Raw genomic sequence first — 22,685 nt, forward strand, 5'->3', positions numbered from 1 at the left:
TTTAACTTTGCTTTAAGGTGCATTCCCTCTAAGCTAATGTGTGAGGGGATGAAGAATACCAATTTAGAATTATTACTGAAATATTATTATTAGCACTGATTGCAAGGTCAGATTTCTTTTTAAAATGCATGAAAACCAAAAGGATTTTGTTGTGAAAAAAGTAAGAGGATGCCAAATAAATGATACAGTACAAACACCTAATTTTAATCAAAAGCTGAGGGAGGTTTTTCATTCTATAAAGGCTTTGAAAGTTACTGTAGCTGTGCTTCAGCTATGGGGAAGTAGATCTTCTGAAACTCCATCTTGTGGATGTGCAGTTCAAGGCTCGGTCTGTGTGTGTGTCTTGCTCATTTAATGGGGAATCCCACCAGTGTGCCACCTAGAGACAAAACGGACAGAGCATAGCATGCATGGCATACTCGAAAGATATCTACGGGTGTCCTCCGCTTTACGAAACCTCACTGTTATGAAAGACTTACATTAGTTATCTGTTAGTTATCCCGAGCAGCTGCACCTCCCCTGGAACGGCATTCTCGCCGGCATTGCTTAAACACGTGCCTGTGAGCAGCCATTAGCAAGATGAGTTCTAAGGTATCGGAAAAGCCTAAAAGAGCTCGTAAGGGTGTTACACTTAGCGTAAAACTAGACATAATTAAGTGTTTCAATCATGGTGAATAAAGTAAGGACAAAGTGAGTTTGGCTTGTGGAAGTTGACGAAGATGATGTTGAAGAGGTTTTGGCATCCCATGACCATGACCATGAAGAACTGATGCAATTGGAAGAGGAAAAGATAACAATCAAAACCGAATGCAGTAGCGAAAATGAAGTCATCCAGGAACTGAAGGTGAAGCAACTGCGTGAGATTTTTGCTGCAATCGACAACAGTGATTGCAGAAAAGTATGACTTCAATTTTGAAAGGGTACGTAGGTTTAGGCCATATTTGCAAGATGGTTTGAGTGCTTACAAAGAACTGTATGATAGAAAAATGCGCAAGGCTAAGCAGTCAAGCAAGCCTTCTACATCAGCCACAGCAGATGACGAACCTCGACCTTCGACATTGAGGCAGGCAGACATAGAAGAAGATGACCTTCCTGCCCTAATGGAAAGAGACGACGACGAGATGACACCCTCATGTCTCACCACCCCAACCCCCGGGCCGCAGACTGATGCATTGCCGCGGAGAATGCAACGGTAGCCAGGACGCACCAAACACATCTTTAAGAAAAAAGCCGAAATAAACAAGTTAATTAATTAGGTGCTGCCTGGCATGTAAATGTTGGCCCAGATCAGAGGCGATTGCCGATTGCGTAGCCTCTGATCTGGGCCGACTTTTACGTGCTGGGCGGCACCTAATTAATTAGCTTGTTTATTTCGGCTTTTTTCTTAAAGGTGTGTTGGGTGCATCCTGGCTACCGCTGGACCGCTGCATGCTTCGCAGCAATGTATCGGTCTGCGGCCTGGAGGGTGGGGACCACTGCACCACCCCAACCTCCAACGGCTCAGCCTAACACACTGTCATCAGTGTGCTCGATGTCTTCCCGATTCCGATAAGTGATACTACACTGTACATACATTATTTCTACTTTAAATAGACTGTGTATTTTTATGCATTACTTGGTATGATTTGGCAGCTTCATAGCTTAAAGGTTACTGGAGACAGTGTTTCTGCCAAGAGCACTTGCATGCGATTTTCGCTATGGAGAACAGTGCGGCAATGATTGTAGAGAAGTATTTCTACTTTATATAGGCTGTGTATTTATCATATCATTCCTGCTTTTACTATATGTTACTGTTATTTTAGGTTTTATGTGTTATTTGGCATGATTTGGTAGGTTATTTTTGGGTCTGCGAATGCTCACAAATTTTTCCCATATGAATAAATGGTAATTGCTTCTTGGCTTTACGACATTCTGGCTTACAAACCGTTTCATAGGAATGCTGTACCTTTGGATGGCGGGGGAAACTTTTATACATTGATTGTATGTAAAGTATAATCTTTAAGCACTACAACGCAATCTTTACGTACTAAAGTGCAATAGCTAAGTACTACATCTTAAAACTTATTTCTAATCAGTTAAGGTCCGTTTGATCTAAATCTGGTGCTAGAGGAGTGTTATTTAAGCTGGATAGGTGCTAGAGGAGTGTTATTTAAACTGGATATAATATCTTGTTTGCTTGCTTCTATTATCAACAAGCACTGTATTTAACAAGAGCAGTGCCATAAATCTGCTAGATATACAGTTTACTTGAGTCAGTTAAAACACATCATAAGGTTTTAAGACATTTTCTGATGTACTTTATACTTTATATTGTATAAAGTATTGTATGCTTTAAATTATTAAAAGTATTATACTTTACTATATGTTACAGTTATTTTAGGTTTTATGTGTTACTTGACATGATTTGGTAGGTTATTTTTTGGGTCTGCGAATGCTCACAAATTTTTCCCATATAAATATAGTATACTTTATACATTATATTGAACTGGATAATATATAATAATGGAAATGTATTTATAGCTTTGAATATAGCTTTAAGAATATAGTAATTCAGACTTTTTTAATAACAGAATTTCTACAACCTATAACTTGTGTTAAACACAGCTTTTGTCAACTAAATGCTTCAGTGATCCTAGTAACCCCATTAGGAAATTGGCTAAGTAAAAGATCCGAGCCTAACTATAAACCAGCTATAAATATATTCTACTTCTGTGCAGTTTGATCATGTCCGAATATTGACAAGTTCAATTATTTCTGCTTTCCAGGAAGATGATTACAGGAAATGGCTTAAGATGTAAGAAGGATCTTTCTTAAAAAAAATCCTGCAGGATAGATTAAGCCACTCATTTATATCAGCTCATTATAAGTAACCACTTCCTTTCTGAAAGAATCTCCTTCTACAGCTAATTGGCTTTTCATTCTCAGTCACTGAAGTACTTGCATTTATACAGTACTTCTACGGCCTTAATTTCCCATGATTCTTTATGTCAAGTAAGTGTAATTCTAAAGTGTAGCCCCATCATTGACATGTTCACACAACCTATAGACTTGCTTTCAAAGACTCTTCATCTCATGTTCTCAATACTTATTGCTTATTCACTTATTATTATTATTTCTTCTTGTGTTTGCGGTTTGTTGTCTTCTGCACTCTGGTTCAATGCCCTAGTAGGGTGCTTTCATCGATTCTGCCATGGTCATTATTCTATAGATTTATTGAGTATGCCCACAAGAAAATGAAGCTTGAGGTTGTATATGGTGATGTATGTAATTTGATAATAAAATTTACTTTGAACTTTGTTGTAATGGAGCCAGTTGGCAGACAATTTTTAATACAACAAGTTGACTCAAACTACAGTGTGATGCTTGTGATCAAAATTTTGCTTCAGCAACATTGAGAAGTAAATCGGCCAGAACAACTTGTGCATTTTAGGAAGTCCTGCCATCTGATTCTATCCGTGATTGTTCAGTCAAACCCTGCCGCTGATTCACCAGCCTCGAGAAATTAGTGTTTTTAAAATTGGAGTTCAGTCTGTGCTGTGTGAGCTGCATCAGGCATCTTGCTCTTATCTTTGTTTAGAGTCTGGCACAGCTGCTCTGCTGAAGAATGTAAATGCCTTTAAATAAACACCTGCCATCCCAATAGACATATTCTGTGAACAGTACACACAGAACTACTGTACCTGTTTTATTGGCAAGGGATGCAGTTTTATATTGTAAACTCCCTTGTTGTAGTCTAGTTGAGAGAGTAGTCAACAGTACATAAATGTCAAAATTATAAGTTCAGGCGATGACAGGGGTTTGTCTGTGCATAATTGTTCTGGAGAGCACATCTTTTACCTAAAGCAGGGGTTCCCAACATGGGGTCCATTGACAACTAGCCTAATGGTATTGGTCCATGGCTTAAAAAAGGTTGGGAACACCTGATTCATAATTAATCTGCTTCATTATTTCTGATGCTTATAAACTCAAGTTCACTTCCCAGTTGTTGACTCATGGTGCTGCCTCATGAATTGGGCAGAGCTAACTGCTTTCGGAAACACCCCATGATCCTGCATTGTGTAAAACATTGCAGGGAATCCCCATTCTAAATTGAGTGAAGTCAAATTCCTGGGTCCTCTTCCAGGATGTTGGTGGGCGGATTTCAGATTTAAAGAAATCTTAAAATTGCAGTTAAGCAAGGTTAAGCTAAGATGACAGAGGATGATTGGAATGTGGAAATAGTTCTGTAGGCACAGTAAACAATTGAAAGTGTAAATCAATCGATGTTTGTTAGCAGTATAACCAGGTCTATGGAACAATATCATGTAAGTGATTGAAGGTCAGACACTACCTCATTGAAAGGTGGAGCAGCTTTGTAGATTAAGTGGCCTCCTATTTCTTAATGTTCCCATAAGCCTTTTAAAAATGTTCAGCATGTTCCAAGGCAAGGCCCAAGGAAACACATAATGGGTGTGTGGGTTTGGTACCATGAATTCTTTGGAGGGTCAGAGCAAATGAAGGCAAGTATAGAGTTATAGACCTCCAAGAGAATCACAACCTTGTCATAGGGTTTGGAGTTTGCGTGACTGAATGACTTGGGGAGCTATGTTGGCTGGAATCAGAGCCCTGTGATTTGGCGCTTAGTAGGGTCACCCATGCCAAACAGGTCAAAGGGTAGAGGCCAGACTGAGAGTGGTCCACCAGTCCTCCAGGTTCACGGGTTCAGCTCAGGGCTAACAACCCTGAATGGTAAAAAACCTGTTATAGAAACAGCAATGAAGAATCCTATATTTCTGCCCTAAATACCAGTGGCTTAACAGGCATTTGATGATGATGATAGAGTATAGAATTGTATAGCAAACATTCTCTTCAGCTTTCCACATCTAGGCTGACTGTCAGGTTTAATTGTGTGAATTCCAGTTGCTTGCATAGTTCTATATACTACTACGCCTTGCTCATTCAAATACCTGTTCGAATGTCTCTAAAGTATTGTTACTGTTCCTGTTCTTGTATCTATCGCCACTTCCAGCGGCTTATTCCAGATTCCTGCTATTCTCTGTGTGTAAAAATAATTAAAAAATTTAAAAAATTACCCCCTCAGATCTCCTTTAAACTTCCTACCTCGCACTTTAAAATTGTGCCTTCTAGTTTTACACACCGTGCACACAGTGAGAAATTAACTCCAACTATTTGGCCTCTACGTCTTACATACTTCTATCATGTCACCTTTGGGTCTCTGGCCTCCTTCTCTCCAAAGAAATCACCTCTATCCTAAGCATTCTCTCCGTATAACTCAGGACCTTTAATCCAGGCATCCTTGTGAATCTTCTCTGCACTGTTCTTAGCTTGATCGCTTCTTTCCTGTGGTATGAGGGTCAGAGATACACGCAATACACCAATATGGCATAAACAAACAGTTATTCAATTGTAACATGACATCCCATCTCTTTATTCAATGCCTTGGCCCATAAACGCAAGCAAGCCATATGCCATCTTCAGCAATGTCTATGTGTGTTACCTACGTACTAGTCATCCAAGTTCTTCATTCATCAACACACCCCAGAATCATCCTATTCGCCATGGTTTATCTTCCCAAAATGCATCCATTGCTCTGCACTTGTCCAAGTTAAATTTTGTCTGCTATTCCTTGGCCGTCTTTCCTAGTTGATCTATATCCTTTTATAATCTTGGACAACCATCTTTACTGTCCACTATACAGTCATGATTCTCACATTCTCAACCAAATCAGTAATATATGCAACAAACAACATGAAGGCTAGTGGCACACCACAGCTCACAGTCTTCCAATCTGAGAAACGACCCTCCACTATCACCCTTTTGCTCTTATCACCAAATCAATTTTGTATTGTTACGTACCCCGTAACTGGGTTGCCAAACCAGCAGAAATGGATCACTCAGTTGGAGTCTGGATTACTAGAACTAGGAAAGTTTTATTAAAGAAACAAGCAACACAGTACTCTAATCAAAAGGATAATAAATGCAACAGTTCAGCAATGATAAACACACAGGTACACAGAATTAAGATAACAGGATCAATCTATCGTCGTCTAGGGGTAAATGACCAGTTTCAAAGTGACGCAAAGTTCAGTTCAATTGAGTTCAGTTCAGTTCACCGTAATCACTGCCATGGAAGATGGACAGTGGGGGGAAGGAGAGAGAGAGCAAAACGAATGAATATTCAAACTGCTTCCACACAGACCTTCGATATTCTTTGCAGTCAGCTTTCGGGCGAGCCCTTTGTGATGTCTTCTGAGGTCACTGACCGTGACCCCTCCGTTTCCAGATATGATCGTTTCTCTGCAGTGAACCTGGCATCCAGGCAAGGGCGGACACACACCAGGTTCCCGCTGATCATGCCTTTCCACCCTGTGCGTCTATGGCTTGGTCCCGCGACCAGCCCTCCAAAACTTCCCACCGACTTGTGGGAGACGCACCGCTTCCAGGGTCTTGTTAGCACAGGACAGCTAACATCTTAATCTATGTGTATTCTCGTCACAGTATCCACTTGTCCAGCTTACGTTCGATCCCTTGTGTCCTAACCTTCCATACCAATATACCATGTGGGACCTTGTCTAAGGCCTATTAAGACAACATTCTTTTGGTTCCTCTTCAAAAAAAAAACTCAGTCAAATTAGTAGGTGTATAATTTCTCACAATCAAAGCACTACTGACTGTCCATTTCCAAATGCAAATAAATTTTGTCTCACAGAATCCTTTTTTATTAACTTTCCTGCGACTGATGTAAAACTCACCACCCTTTAAGGGCTCATCTTATCTCAAGTAAAGGCACAACTGAAAATGAATAGCAGTTATTTAAAGAGCAACATTTTAAAAATGGAAGTATTTTAAGAATGGCACTGGTGGGAATATGAGTTGGTGAGGAGAACTTCCTCCTCTTATCTTTCCTACAGCCACTTGCAATGCTTATTTTTTGCAGGTCTGAAGAGATTCACTTGAAAAGCAAAGCACTTCATATGCAGAAATAAAAATAGAAACTCTGGGGGGACCGGGTGAGCAAGCAGTGGAGTAAGGCGTGTTTGGCTGGGCTCCTGCCTCACCTTTATTTTATATTTAGTATAGCACTTTCTTTCAAACCTTATCAAAATAAGTAAATAAGTCATCTAAGTACATATAGCGAGAGTTACTTTGTTCTCTGACATGCGGTAATGGCATATAAGCTTCGAAAATATAAATACATTGGGCCCACTAACACCAAGACAACCGACTCCCCGGCGCAGAGTTTAAGTGCTGACCATGACCACGCAAGTACTCTGCCCTGCATGAACTCAGGCGAAACGGACACGGAAGACCTAAAGATTCATCTCCTCTTGGAGCTAAAAACGGACATCTCTGCGGTGATAAGAGCAGAGCTGAAAAACGTCCTCGCCGAAGATTTCAACTACATGAAAAACGAGCTGAAAAATGCCCTCACCGAAGATTCCAACTACCTGAAAAACGAGTTGCAAGTAGTAAGTACCGAGCTAGCAAACAATGCATCACGGACCCAAGTTGAGATTGACCAGGTAAAGGCTAATGTTAAAGATGTGGAAGACAGCATATCATCGTGGTCAGATGAAATGGTATCACTTCAAACCATTGTAAACGCCCTGAAGTAGGAGCTGAAGGACTTGTGATAAATGTGAAGATGTGGGAGTGCAATATCCATATTTTGGGGGTTGCTGAGGGGCCTGAGTCAAGTTCCACGTAATCCATTTCTAAGTTACTGTCAGAGGTGTTTAAACTGGACAAAGACATTCTTATTGACCACTCGCATCGAAGTCTCACATCAAAAAACCCAGCAGTAAACCGTGTGCAATTGTAGTTAAACTGCATTATTATCAGAACTGTGTCAAGGTTTTACATTGAGCTTGAAACCAGGCTCCGCTTAACTACAATGGGAAACCCATCGCTGTTTTTCCAGACTACACCAAAGCTGGAGCTGCATTCACGGATGTCAGGAAACTACTGCGTGACCAGCCGGATATCCGATATGGTATACTGTTCCCTGCTCGACTCCACATTACACACAACGAGATGGAGACGGAATTTCTGAATCTGGAGGAAGCCATGGTCTACGTAACAGAGCATATCGTCACGGCTGCAAAACACAGAACATGATCACAGACCAGTAATGCATTTTTCAAATGTGTGACTCCGTTGGGCTATTCATAAACAGTTGCAGAATCAATAATTCCCTGCAGTACCCAGAAAAAGTATTATGATTATCCTAGTCTTTTGCCGTGGAAATATGTTTTCTCTGTGGTCGCTGTTGTTGAGATGTTAAAGCTTTTTTTGGGGGGAGGGGAATCTTTTCAAGATTAGGTTTTATTTTGAATCCTTCAATATGCTTAAACCAAATTGGAGTCATCCCTCGTTAATTAGCAAATTCATAATACCAGCTGTGAGCATGTGTGTGTGTATGTATGTATATATTTATATATATATATATATATATATACACACACACATACATACATACATACATACATATACACACACACACATACATACATACATATACACACACACACATACACACTATATATATATAAAACACACACACACACACACATACACACACACACATACACACTATATATATATAAAACACACACACACACACACACACACACACACATATATATACACACATACACATACACACTATATATATATAGTGTGTGTGTGTGTGTTAACATCCCAAACAATGTTGATATTTATAAGCTGGGGGAATTTCTAGTGCTACTCTTGTTCTTTCTTCTTATTTCTTAACTTAGGGTGGATTGGGCAGGAGCTCAAACTGATTTAGCTCAGAAGGCACCCAAGTAAACACTTAATGTATGGATATGGTAATAAAGGATTTTGGGTTCACCGTGTTTGTGTAAGTGATGAGGGTATGGAAATTGCCAGACTATTTCTTTTTGTTTCATACATAGGCCTATAGTTGTTTCTATCTATGTATATTGGGAGATATCTATGTGATAATCTACCTCCTTCAGTTCCACATGGTTAATCATAATATTTCATCTCAGACAAATGGTTGCTCTGGTAAATTCGACGTTCCCAGCCGAGACTCTTCATCAGGCCAAAACGTCGACTGTACCTCTTCCTATAGATGCTGCCTGGCCTGCTGCATTCACCAGCATTTTTTATGTTTGTTGCTTGAATTTCCAGCATCTGCAGTTTTCCTCGTGTTTGTGCTCTGTTAAACTAGTGAGTTGGAATGTTAGATCTCTTACACCCTGTAAAACGTAAAAAGGTATTTACTCATTTGAAACACCTTAAGACTAATATAGCATTCCTACAAGAGACCCACTTGCATATCTCTGATCATTGTCGACTAAGAGGGGGATGGGTTCGTCACGTATTTCACTCTAAATTTTAATTCAAAGGCCAGAGGAGCAGCTATAATAATTAGTAAAAATACGCAGTTCGTGGCAACGAGTGTTGAATCTGATCCAGCTGGATGGTTTTTAATTGTAACTGGGCAGCTATATGGGCTGCCCATTATTCTTGCCAATGTTTATGCACCGAATTGGGATGACCATGTGTTTTTTAGTGATTTCTTCTCCAAGTTGCCAAACATGGTCACACATAAGCTCATCCTCGGAGGCGATTTTAATTGTGTCCTCTCTCCAATTTTGGACCGCAGTGTGGCGAGGAATGTCCCTATGTCTAGGTCAGCACAGTCAATCAGATATACATACGGAGTGACTGATGTATGGCAGTTTCGTAACCCTACCTCTTGGAATTACTCTTTTTTCTCCCCAGTACATGGTTCCTATTCGAGTATAGATTACTTTTTTTATGGACACCAGCCTTCTCTCTTCTGTAACAGAGTGTGATTATGAAGCCGTAGTTATATCCCATCATATTCCGCTGACTTTAATATTACATATGCCTACTACACAACCAAGTTACCGTCCTTGGAGGCTAAATCCTACTCTCCTTTCAGATGAATGTTTTGTGAAGTATATTTATTCTGAAATAGGATTTTTTCTGAGAATTAATCAAACACCAGGGATGTCTCCCTTAATTGTGTGGGAGGCCCTAAAGGCATATTTAAGAGGCCAAATAATCTCACTCTGCACGCATCGGAGAAAAATAAAGACTGAACGTATTAAACAGTTGACTGATCAGATACTGGAATTAGACCTCGTCCTTAGCCAAGCGCCCTCATCGGCTTTGCTAAGTTTATTACTTCAGACCAAATACAATCTATTAACAACTCAAGAGGCTGAATATCTTATCTCCAAGTTACAATGTGAGTCTTATGGACATGGAGAAAAAACAGGGAGGCTGCTAGCCCATCAACTGCCTCAAAAAATGGCCAGTCATGGTATACCTGAGATACGGGATGCACAGGCCATAAAACAAACAGATAATGTAGAAATTAACTCATGCTGCCATAGCTTTTACCAATCACTGTACTCCTCGGGTTCATCCACCACCCCATCAGATCTAGATGATTTCTTTAAAAAGCTAAACATCCCATATATAGATCCGTATGTAGCTGCTGATCTGGAGAAAGCAATCACGACTCTGGAGATAGACTCAGCAACTAGGAGTATGCAGAGTGGAAAACCCCAGGCCCAGATGGATATCCTTCTGAATTTTAAAAAAAATTTTCCACCCAACTTTCCCCATTACTATTATCTGTTTTTGAATCTTTTTTTATCCCACTCCCTACCTCCCACAATGCATCAAGCAGTTATTTCATTAATTTTGAAAAAGGGCAAAGACCCCCTTGAATGTAGTTCATACCGACCAATCTCCCTTTTAAATACAGATACCAAAACCTTTGCAAAAGTTCTGGCACACCGAATGGAGAAGATTTTACCATTAATTATCTCACCCGATCAAACAGGTTTTATAAGAAATTGGTACTCTTTTTTTAATATAGGACATCTTCTAAATATACTATATCACTCCTCTGCAACTAGTATCCCAGAGATTACTCTCTCCAAAAATTTGGTTTTGTTTCTACATTCATCTCCTGGATTGAAGTACTTTACTCGTCCCCACTGGCAGCAGTGTGTACTAATAACTGTATACCATCCTTTTTTGAACTGCAGCGTGGAACAAGACAGGGATGCCCTTTATCTCCACTTCTTTCTGCTGTGGCAATTGATCCACTTGCTATAGCTCTGAGAACATCAGCTAGTATCAAGGGTATCCAGAGGGGAGCTTTGGAACATAAAAGTGTCACTGTAAGTGGATGATATGCTGTTGTATATCTCAGATCCAACTCGAAGTCTCCCAAATCTATCAATATTGCTCACTAAATTCAGTCAAATATCTGGTTATAAAGTTAAGTTTCAAAAGAGTGAACTAATGCCAATTGGGACCACATGTTTAGAAATTTCTTTTTCCGTGACCCCCTTTAGAATCAGCTGTAGGAAATTTAAATACTTGGGGGTCTCGTAACACATAATTATAAGGACCTTTATAAAGCCAATTATCAACATCTCCTTTCCAATCTTAAACAGGAATTTGAATGTTGGAATTCTTTATCTCTTTCCCTTAGCAGGAGGATTAATATAATTAAAATGACTGTCCTGCCCAAATTCTTATATATGTTCCAAAGCCTCCCAATTTTTCTAACAGACTTTCTTCGCTAACCTAAATAGTCAAATATCAAGTTTTATTTGGAATAAAAAAACAGCCCAGAGTAAAGGAAAAAATACTACAGAGGCCTCATAAGATGGGGGGTTTAGCACTTGCAAGTTTTATATATTACTACTGATCAGCTAATATAAGAGCAATTTTATATTGGACAAGAGATGATATTGCTGCTCTAGCTGGGTGATTATGGAGAAGTCATCCTTACAATTTACCTCTTCGTCGGTAATATATGCTAAACTACCACTGTCACAACCTATATCTAGTTTCACACTGAATCCAGTTGCGATGTACTCCATTAAAATTTGGTTCCAATTTAGACGCCATTTTGCACTTAATAACCTCTCACTCGCTGCACCAGTAGCAAAAAAATTACATGTCCAACGCATCAATAATGGATGTTGCGTTTGATATTTGGTCTAAACACGGTATCACTTCATTGTATAATCTCTACATTGACAGCAATCTTGCCTCTTTTGAACAGCTGGTTAAGAAACTTGGGATCCCTAGGACACACATCTATAGATATATACAACTCAGCAGCTTTATGGCCTCTCATCTTGAGTGCTTTCCCTACTGCCCCCCTTCATCGCTCTGAGATTCAGTCCTTAAGTGCAAAATTGATGCGAAACAATCTGTAAGCAAAATCTATGAGCTACTTAATGTAGTTAATCCTGAGGATTTGGATTTAGTAAAACGTAAATAGGAAGAGGATATTGAGGAACAAATTCCAAATGACATATGGCAAAAAAACAATTCATAGAATTTATTCATCCTCTGTGTATCTTAGACATGTTGTTGTTCAGTTTAAAATTGTGCATGGTTGTCATTGGTCTAAAGTTAAATTGGCTAAGGTTAATAAAGATCCTGATCCAATGTGTGACAGATGTAAACAATCCCCAGCTACACTCTGCCATGTATTTTGGTCATGTCCAAAATTAATAAATTTCTGAGGTTTGATATTTGAAACTTTTTCAAAAATTTTTGGACTATTAATTACACCATCTTGGCCAATAGCACTATTTGATGTGCTATTTGTTAACCTCAGCAAATTCCAAATCGATCTCATCGCTTTTTGTTCACTTCTTGCCAGAAGGCTCATCTTGTGCAAATGGAAAGACTCTTCGCCTCCAACATATGAACATTGAATCAAAGATATCATGTACTTTATAAAATTATAAAAGATCCGCTATTCGGTCAGGGGGCAGTCTGAAAGATTTAACACCACTTGACAACCTTTTTTAAGCTTTGTCAAAAATATGAATGCTGAAAAAATTATTTGAATATGTAAGGTGCTCTATCTTTATATGTACACTAGGCCTTTGTATTTATTTTTGATTGGTCTGGCTGGTTTTATTTTTTCTTGTTTATTGAGGGGTGGGGGGGTTTTTTTGTAACTGGTATAAAATGGTTGGTTGTATTATAACATATGTTCTGCTATTTTTCTTTGTTAATAAAAATACTTTGATCAAAAAAATAGAAACTCTGTGGTTATTCTAAAGGTCAAGCAGCATCTGTGGAGAAAGAAACATATTTATTTTTTCAGGTTGATGACCCACCATCAGAGCTGGAACCTTTTGGGCATACAGTATATTAATGTCACTTTTTTTTATTCTTCTTAGTGTGATCTGGTGTACACCTTCTTCCACCCACTCCCGAAGGACGACAAGTCCATGACTGGGAACATGCTGCCAAAGCCAACAGGTGTGTTACAGCTTCTGGGTCTCAGAAATGTATTTAGACAGCTTGTGATCTGAGTCTTAAGTTTTTAAAACCTTGCTTCTAGTAACATAATCAAGTGAAACTATAATGGATTGCATACATAAGGATGTAGCTGATTCTCCAAAACTGTGTCCTGTATAGAACACAGGAAGGAGTTTGTAATCACTACACCTACGTGTAGAGTTTCTAACCTGAGAGAATGCAAGTCAGAGACACAGAGGCAGCTCCCTGCTGGAGAGGGAAGATTGTCACCTGTGTTACTTTCAGCCATCTTTGAGGCTTGGAGGACATGTTAATGTTTCATTGGAATATTCACACTGTGTTAATTGGGATAATGAAAAAAATCCAAGGAGTCTGAATAACAATAAAATACACAAGATGAGGAGATTTATCATGGAAACAGACCGTTTGGCTGAAACTAGTCCATGCCAACCAAGATTCCCATCTAAGTTAGTTTCATTTGCCCTCATTTGGCCCACATCCCTTTAAACCTTTCTTATCGATGTAACTTTTAAATATTGTTAATGTACCCGCCTCAACTAGTTTCTCTGACAGTCATTTCCATATACTTACCATTCTCCAGGTGAAACAGTTGGCCCTCAGATTCCTATTAAACCTTAAGCCTATGCTCTCTAGCTATTGATTCCTCAACACTGGGAAATAGATTGTGTGCATGTACCCCTCGTAATTCTATAAGATCCATCTCTCATTCTCCTATAGTCCAATGAATAAAGTAGCAACTTGCTCAACCTCTCTCTTTTACTCAATCGCTCAAACCGTGACAACATCCTCGTAAATCTCCATTGCACTCTTTCCAGCTTAATAGTGTCATTCCTAAAGCAAGGTGACCAAAACTGAACATAATCTTTCAAATGTGGCCTCACCAATATCTGTAATAATGTTTTTATTAAACTTCCACCTTTTATTCACCCCTCCAGTGGGTCAGTCTCAAGCCTCCTTCAGTGGAATTCTGTATCTAGAGTGTGCCCATTCACAGTTAGCGTATGCTGCTGTGAATTATTCTCCCTATATAGTGCTTCACTAACTTTTTATGATGTAATGTACTGTTACTGATGTAATGAAACATATAAAATTCTAAAGGGATTGGACAGGCTAGATGTAGGAAGATTGTTCCCGATGTTGGGGAAGTCCAGAACGAGGGGTCATAGTTTAAGGATAAAGGGGAAGCCTTTTAGGACCGAGATTAGGAAAAACTTCTTCACACAGAGAGTGGTGAATCTGTGGAATTCTCTGCCACAGAAAACAGTTGAGGCCAGTTCATTGGCTATATTTAAGAGGGAGTTAGATATGGCCCTTGTGGCTAAAGGGATCAGGGGGTATGGAGAGAAGGTAGGTACAGGGTTCTGAGTTGGATGATCAGCCATGATCATACTGAATGGCGGTGCAGGCTCGAAGGGCCGAATGGCCTACTCCTGCACCTATTTTCTATGTTTCTATGTTTCATTCTGAAATCTAATCAATTCAGCCTTACCTTTTTGCTTGCCTGAAGGTGTAAGCTGTCTTCTGCCTTGATCATTTCTCAACGTCTCTGTGCTGTTTAATTGAAACAATGAAATAGCAACTATTTATGAAACTTTCTTATAACAGCACATTATAGAAGCATGTTGCTCAGTGATGCCTTCTATTTTTAAACATTTCCTGCTATTGAAATGTTTCTGTTTCAGTACATGAACAAAGATTGCTATCTTCTACCTATTAGTAATGAATTACTGGATATTCTAATTATGGGAGTTAAGTTACTGGGCTAATGTCCAGAGGCCTAGACAATGACCCAGAGTTTAAACTTTTGCAACTGTGGAGTTTAAATCCAAGTCCAAGAAACATAGAACAGTATAGCTCAGGACAGCCCCTTTGGCCCACAATGTTGTACTGAACTAATAAAGCCAATGATTCCTAATTAATTTAATCCCTCTATTCCTGTATACTATTAGAATATCAATAAGTTCTACAGATAGGCACGTGGTTGATAGAAAAATGGAGAGCTATATCAGCAGGAAGGCTTAATTGATCTTAGAGTAAGTTAAAAGGTCGACGCAAAGGTCGAACAGTGCTGCCAGGATAATCACGGACACGACCCACCCAGCCAACTCACTTTTCGTCCCTCTTCCCTCCGGGAGAAGGTTCAGGAGCTTGAAGACTCGTACGGCCAGATTTGGGAACAGCTTCTTTCCAACTGTGATAAGACTGCTGAACGGATCCTGATCTGGATCTGGGCCGTACCCTCCAAATATCCGGACCTGCCTCTCGGGTTTTTTTTTTTTGCACTACCTTACTTCCATTTTTCTATTTTCTATTTATGATTTATAATTTAAATTTTTAATATTTACTAATTTTTGCTATTTTTAATATTTAATATTTATAATCCAGGGAGCGGGAAGCTCAGAATCAAATATCACTGTGATGATTGTACGTTCTAGTATCAATTGCTTGGTGACAATAAAGTATAAAGTAAAGTATATTGTGGGCCAAAAAGCCTGTACTGTGCTGTAATGTTTTTTGTTCTTCTATGTTCTATTAACCCTGTCCCTCCATCTCTGCATGGTCATATGCCTATCTAAGAAAATGTTCCTATGGTGTCTGCCTTTACTGCCACCCCATATAGCGCATTCCAGTCAGCCACCTGTAGAAACAAGTTGTCTTTTACTTCTCCTTTGTACTTTGCCCCCTCACCTTAAATACATGCTACTGTAGTCCTGGGGAAAAGATGCTAGTACATATGGTAATCAGATGTTACCATATAAACTGTCTATTACGCACACACATCCTCAATAAAAATCAGTACTGGTGATCACAAGAATTGTGAAAACTTGTTTCTCCTGTTGGAACCAGTGATGTTCAATCTCCATATGCACATTGACAATTCATTTACACCAGTCTCCCCACCCACCACAGATGCTACTCGACCTGCTGAGTTCTTCCAGCAAGCTCTTTGTTGCTCCAGATTCTAGCATCTGCAGTCTTGTGTGTGTGTGTCACTACAGTGAAACTGATCCTAGCAGGGCTCAAGGCACCATTTTGGGGTAGCAAGGCTCAAGAAGAGAACAAGCTCATAGCTTTATATATTAAATGGTTAATGTTCTAGGATTGTAATTGTTTGGGTGCAGTATTAAAATTTGATCTATGTTTACTTTATATCACATCCAAGATGGACCACCAACACCACCTATGGGCAAGGTCGGAGGGGAAGTGAAGCTGTCTATCTCGTACAAGAACGATAAGCTTTTTATCATGGTGATGCACATTCGAGGCCTAGTAAGTAACTTACAGTTCGCCTTAGTATTGGCAGATGAACATGACTACAGATAATAGCAAATAACTTTGAAATAGAGAGAGAGAGAGAGAGAAAATAGAGAACAAACTGAACAACAGACAGATCAATAATCTGAATGAAAAAGTAATGTATTACTATGTTTTTGTAATCTTACTCATCGGCCTGGAAATTAAATGGCCTAACAGGCCTATCATAGAGTGGACATGGAGAGGATGTTTCCTATAGTTGGGGAGTCTAGGACCAGAGGGAAGAGCCTCAAGATGAGGAGGACGAATTTCTTCAGTCAGAGAATGGTGAATCTGTGGAATTCATTACCATAGGTGGCTATGGAGGCCAAGTCATTCGGTGTATTTAAAGTGGAGGTTGATAGGTTCTGGATTAGTAAGGGTAGTAAAGGTTATGAGGAGAAGGCAGGAAAATAGGGTTGAGAGGGATAATAAATCAGCCATGATGGAATGGCAGAACAGACTCAATGGGTCGAATGGCCTAATTCTGCTCCTACGAATGCCTTATGGTCTAATTGAAAACAAACTTTTCCTTTAGTTCTTGATATAGTATTTTTGTTTGTATTATTTGTAATAAGGCTAAGTTTTCACTGAAAGGCTTGCAGGTAGATGGTATCCAATTCAGTACCTCCAAATTAAAGGATTATTATGACAGGACTGTTCCGATGGCATGGTAGCATAGTGGTTTGCACAATGCTTTACAGTACAGATGACCCAAGTTCAATTCCCATCGTTGCCTGTAAGGAGTTTGTACTTTATCCCCGTGATCATGTAGGTTTCCTCTCGGTGCTTTGGTTTCTCCCCACAGTCCAATGACTGCTGGTAGGTAGGTTAATTGTCCCATGTTTAGGCTTGGGATTAAATTGAGGGATTGCTGGGCGGCATGGCTTGAAGAGCCAGAGTGCCTATTCTGCGCCTGTATCTCAATAAATAGATAGTTGAGGTTGCAGGGATCTGACCAACTTGCTTTAGAATGGAGTCCTTACTTCTGCAGAATTGTATGTAATACAACACAGAAACTTGCTCTTCATCCCAGATTGTCCCTGCTGATCAAGATGCCTACCTTGGCTGGTATCCTTCTAAGTCTTTCCTATCCGTGCATTTATCCAGATGTCACATTAAATATTTCTGTGTCACAGTCAAAATTATTGAACTAATTGTGCTGAAACTCATTGCCATCCTACAGGTTTTGCAGGACGGGACTGATCCAGATCCTTATGTCAAAATCTACCTGCTGCCAGATCCACAGAAAACGAGTAAAAGGAAGACTAAAGTGGCTCGAAAGACTTGTAACCCAACATATAACGAAATGGTAAGTCAATGCAGATACTCCAAGACAATGTGGAACATGGTGTTCCTGAAGATAGTCTAAGGAGGTACACTAGTTTACATGTGCATGACTAAATTTCTGGCACAAAGTTGAAATGTGAACAGGATTAGAATTGGTCTATTATTGTCATATGTACCGAAATACAGTGAAAAGCTTGTGTTCCATACGGTTCAAATCATTACACAGTGCATTGCGGTAGAACAAGGTAAAGAATAAACAGGATGAAGAGTAAAGTTTAACAGCTGCAGAGGAAGTGCTGTGCTGGTAAACAACAAGTTGCAAGATCATAAGGTTGATTGGGGACTATTCAATAGTCTCTTAACAGCAGTGGAAGCTGTCCCTGAGCTTGATGATAAATGTTTTCAGACTTCAGTATCTTCTGCCCAATGGAAGAGGGGACAAGAAAAAATGTTCAGGATGGGTGGAGTATTTGATTATGCTGACTGCTCTACTGAGGCAGTGAGAATTATCGACAGAGACCATGGCTGGTTTTGGTAATGGGCTGGGCTGTGTCCACAATGCTCTGCAATTTCCTGCAGTTGGTATTCTGAAATGAAACTTACTCAAAGTTCCACAGCGCATGTTCAGTTAAAACGAGGAATAAAATGCCAGTCAACTCCAGAAAATTTTTAGATCTTCTTTTGGTACTTGTGCATCACTGTTGAAAAGTGCGTTTCTGTTTATTTTGCAGTTGGTGTATGATGGCATTCCCAAAGGAGATGTGCAGCAGCGGATTATCCACTTACGTGTGCTGAGTGAGGAAGCATTCCGAGAGAACATCATGCTTGGCGAAGTGCACATTAACCTCAAGGACTTCAATCTAAACCAGAAAATGGTTGGTTGGTACCACTTGGGATCGACAGCCCCACAATGAATTTAATTCTGAGATTCAGATTACGTCATGAAGGGCTGCCTGTTGGACCTCTGCAGGATTGGGATAATGGGTGCAGAACAAGGAATAAACAGTTTGTGTTTCTTTTTTCAATTTTATTTGTGAACGGACACGAGGTTAAAATATTCAAACAATATTTTTGAGCCTCTTTATATTGGAACGTGTTGAAGAGACACTGCCCACTGTCCCAAGGATTACTGGGCGTGATGTTGCATGCGTCAAGAGATGCAAATGGTTTGCTCCCAAGTTGTGTATTATTACACTATGAAAATGAAGGTAAATATTTGAACTGTTTATATGCTTTTAAACTGTGCTGTGGGCGACCATGTCGTGAAGAAGGACTTACTTCAATTTTTTTTTTGCACTAAACTTAAGCAAGAGGAAGGAGTAAGCCCTCCAGGAATTAATCAAAGTTCACGAATAGAAAAGTAGCAGAACAGAGAGTTTATGTCGACTCACTGTATTCCTGCTACTCTGTTCTCTCTCATATCCCCAGGTGGGAAGTGGATAGTTCATAGTTCTTCTGGCTTCGAGACGTGAATGAAGCCTTGCGAACAAAACGTTGTGGGGTGAAGTCGCCCCAATGTATGTAATACGGCATCACAAAACATGAGAACAGAAGTGGATCGTTCAACCTGTGAAACTGTCTTACCATGCAAAGCGCACTGAATTTGAGATTGGTTTTGGGTGAGAGCACTAAACTGATGTTCCCAGGTTAGCTGCCTGTAAAACACTCACTCAATATTCAGCTGCACTGAAGAAAACGGAACCAACTAGTGGGTGGGGTGCAAAGCAAGAAGCTCATGCAATAACTCCTCATCCTAAGGAGTAGAAATAAACAAAAACAACTTCCATTGGTTAGAATTGTATTTGAAGCAAATTCAAAACTACAGGAAATTTTGGCTGAACCATCTGATTACCTGAGTGAGCTCGTCTATTTGTCCTGCAAATCAGGAAAATAATGATAATCTCCTTCATATATGCTAGGGTTCTCTTGCCAAGTGCTTGTATAAAAAGCATATGAAATAATGCAGGGTGTATAATCCATCAATTGGCCAGAAAGGTAAGACACAGCAAAGACAACCCGCGTTCAGTTCACAGTCTATCCAACATCATTTGATTTCAGCTGTGTTAGATATTGGTGCAATTGTACAGACTTTGAATACACTGTTGAAGACAACAGGGAGAGAAGGAGAATTGGGGATGGCAAGGGACAGAGAGGTCAGGTGTCTTATCACTGGTCTCTTCTCCACAATGAACACAATGTTGAAGCTGATACTGGATTTATCTCCCCAACCCTTCATTGTCTAAAAGCCTGCGAACATTCAGTCATTCCATTCACATGATCAGTTTAAATGAATTATTAAAGGGTACTGGCACCTAAATGACAATCCTTCTGATCCCTAATCGTTAATAGGGTCTGTAGATGATGCTGTACTTACAACTGCATTTAATTAATCAGATTAGGTTCGATCATTCGCACAGTGGAGTGAGTGAACATCTATCCAAGTGTATTCATTACCTTCTTTGGTCAGTTTTTACAGGGTTAATCCTGGAAGAGTGACTCAGCATTAACTAAAACCAATTATTTGACTCCCAAGCGCTCAGATCGTAATCCTGTCCAGATTTAAAATAATACTGTGGAGCTATGGACAAGTACAAGCATGAGGTTGTTGGGTCACTGGAGATGGTGCTACCTGATCTAAACCGTCTTCCTCACTTAATCTGGAACTTGCAGTCTGCAGATGTTCAACTGCACATCTGAGTATTTTTTTAAATGTGTTGTGAGTTTCTGCTTCAGCCCTGTTTCTTGACCACTTTCAACGTCTGCTGGAGAGAATTTACACTCATCCACACCCTAATCCTTCTAATTCCTTTCAATGTTTTGGAACATCTCTACCTTCTCTATAGTTAAACACATGATAATGTGTCAACAGATCAGTTTCTGTCTGTGTGTGTTCTCCATCAGCTGCTGCTTTTGCAGAGAGGCACAGATGACAGGAGCTCCTTATTTCTGGCCTATCTTTCAGTCCGTGGTTCCCAACCTGGGATTCACAGCATAAAAAAGGTTGGGAACCCCTGCTTTAGATTATGTCTGATCTGAATTTTAACTCCATTTACACATCTTGGTCCAAATGCTTGAATTGCCTTAAACTGAAAGAATTCTGCCCCTCTCTGATTAAATATTATTTGGTTCCCTGCCTCAGCAGCTCTTTGCGGGGAGGTTATTCCACGCCTCCATTACCCAGTGTGTGCTCAGAGGACAGCTTTTGGTGCTGGGTAAACAAAGTGCTGAACTCAATGTTACTTCAATGGGGAGCAAAGATGAAGATCAAGTCTGGTGAAGTTGCAGCTCTGGTGACCTCAGCACTTCTCTTAAAGTTAAAAGTCTATTGGAAATGCAATATTATGTCAACAGGTCAATTTGTATCTATGTGTGTTCTCCATAGGCTGCTGCCATTACAGAGAGGCATAGTTGATAGGAGTGGGCACAGGAGCTCCTTATTTCTGGCCTATCTTTCAGCTAGACCATGTGTGATCTGAATTTTAACTCCACTTACCCACCTTGGTCCAAATGCTTGAATCCTCTTAATTGAAAAAATTCTGCTGCTCTCGGATTAAATGTTCATTTGGTTCCCTGCCTGAGAGCAGCTTTTTGTGGAGGGAGGGGGTTATTCTATGCCTCTATTACCTAGTGTTTGCACAGAGGATGGCATACAGTGTTGGGTAAACAAAAGAACTTTGCTCTCCATTCTAAGTAGCACTAAGGTGAAGATCAAATCATTTGCAAGTCATTTGCTACCAAGTGCTGCCGCTCCTCTGGTGACCTCAGCACTTAAAGTGTTTGGTGGTGGGGGTATGGGGAATGAGTGTGAGTGAGGGATGGTGATTCAGCGGACCTTTGAGCATCAACAATGAATGCACTTTACCCTAGTTTCTTCATTGTTTGACTGATACGAACCTGATGTCATACTTGGTAATGCTGTGCACAGGGAAAGCATGGCCCTCCTTGTATTGCAGGGTGTGCATGAGCAAGACACCATTCACTGCTGAATCTCGGGAACTGAGATGAAGTTGCACATCTTGCCTCTTTGTTGATTCCTGCTTGAAGCAAGCGGTTGCTGTGTTGCCACTTTCTGTATTGCTCAGTAGTGGATACTGACAAGGACATTGTTTCTGTTGGGATGGAGATTCTAACTCACAGTGTTCCTCACTTGTATCCTTCCTTCCAGTTCCTTTTTCAGAGGCAGCTAAGGAAGAAACTTCGTGAAATTCCCGTCTTGTTTGGGTTTACCTTTATACATAAGGAAAGCCACCACTGACTTGTACTGAAATGTCCTTTTTATTAACTAATGGAAGTTATACTGTAAGATTTGTTTGCAGATCTTTTTTGCCTGTAAGTAATTTACTTCTGAATGATGCGCAATGCTGTTGTTGAATATTTAAAAAAAAATAAAAAAACAGTATCTTGTCTGTTGTTTATGAAAATTCCATTTTATTAGACATCTGTATGTTTTTTGAGGAAGAACAACAAAAGGTTAAAAAACATGAGAGATTCCCCGAATGCTGGAAATGCAGAGTAACATACACAAAATGCTGGAGGAACTCAGCAGCTCAGCAAGGATCTATGAAGAGGAATAAAAAAAAGTAGCCACTGTGTACATACTAGAACGTAGACTAGTACACAGCAGGAACAAGCTATTTGGCCCACAATGTTGTGCTAAACCAATTAAATTAGTAATCAAATAGCCAACTAAACTAATCTCTTCCACCTACACAATGTCCATAATATTCCATTGTTCTCTCATTCATGTACCTATT

The 22,685-nt window shown here is 39.8% G+C and overlaps 1 protein-coding gene across 1 annotated transcript in view; it reads left to right on the forward strand.

Moving 5' to 3' along the window:
- The window catches only part of pik3c2b (phosphatidylinositol-4-phosphate 3-kinase, catalytic subunit type 2 beta), a 168,403-nt gene extending 146,108 nt beyond the window's left edge, over positions 1-22,295 (forward strand). The window contains exons 30-33 of the mRNA XM_072278776.1: positions 13,245-13,326; positions 16,511-16,617; positions 17,828-17,953; positions 18,663-22,295. Of these exons, the coding sequence (XP_072134877.1) occupies positions 13,245-13,326; positions 16,511-16,617; positions 17,828-17,953; positions 18,663-18,845 (498 nt within the window). The 3' untranslated portion in view covers positions 18,846-22,295. The remainder of the gene's footprint in view (positions 1-13,244; positions 13,327-16,510; positions 16,618-17,827; positions 17,954-18,662) is intronic.
- The last annotated feature ends 390 nt before the right edge of the window (positions 22,296-22,685 follow it).

The sequence above is a fragment of the Mobula birostris genome, chromosome 14 (genome assembly GCF_030028105.1).
Source record: "Mobula birostris isolate sMobBir1 chromosome 14, sMobBir1.hap1, whole genome shotgun sequence".
Lineage (NCBI taxonomy): Eukaryota > Metazoa > Chordata > Chondrichthyes > Myliobatiformes > Myliobatidae > Mobula > Mobula birostris.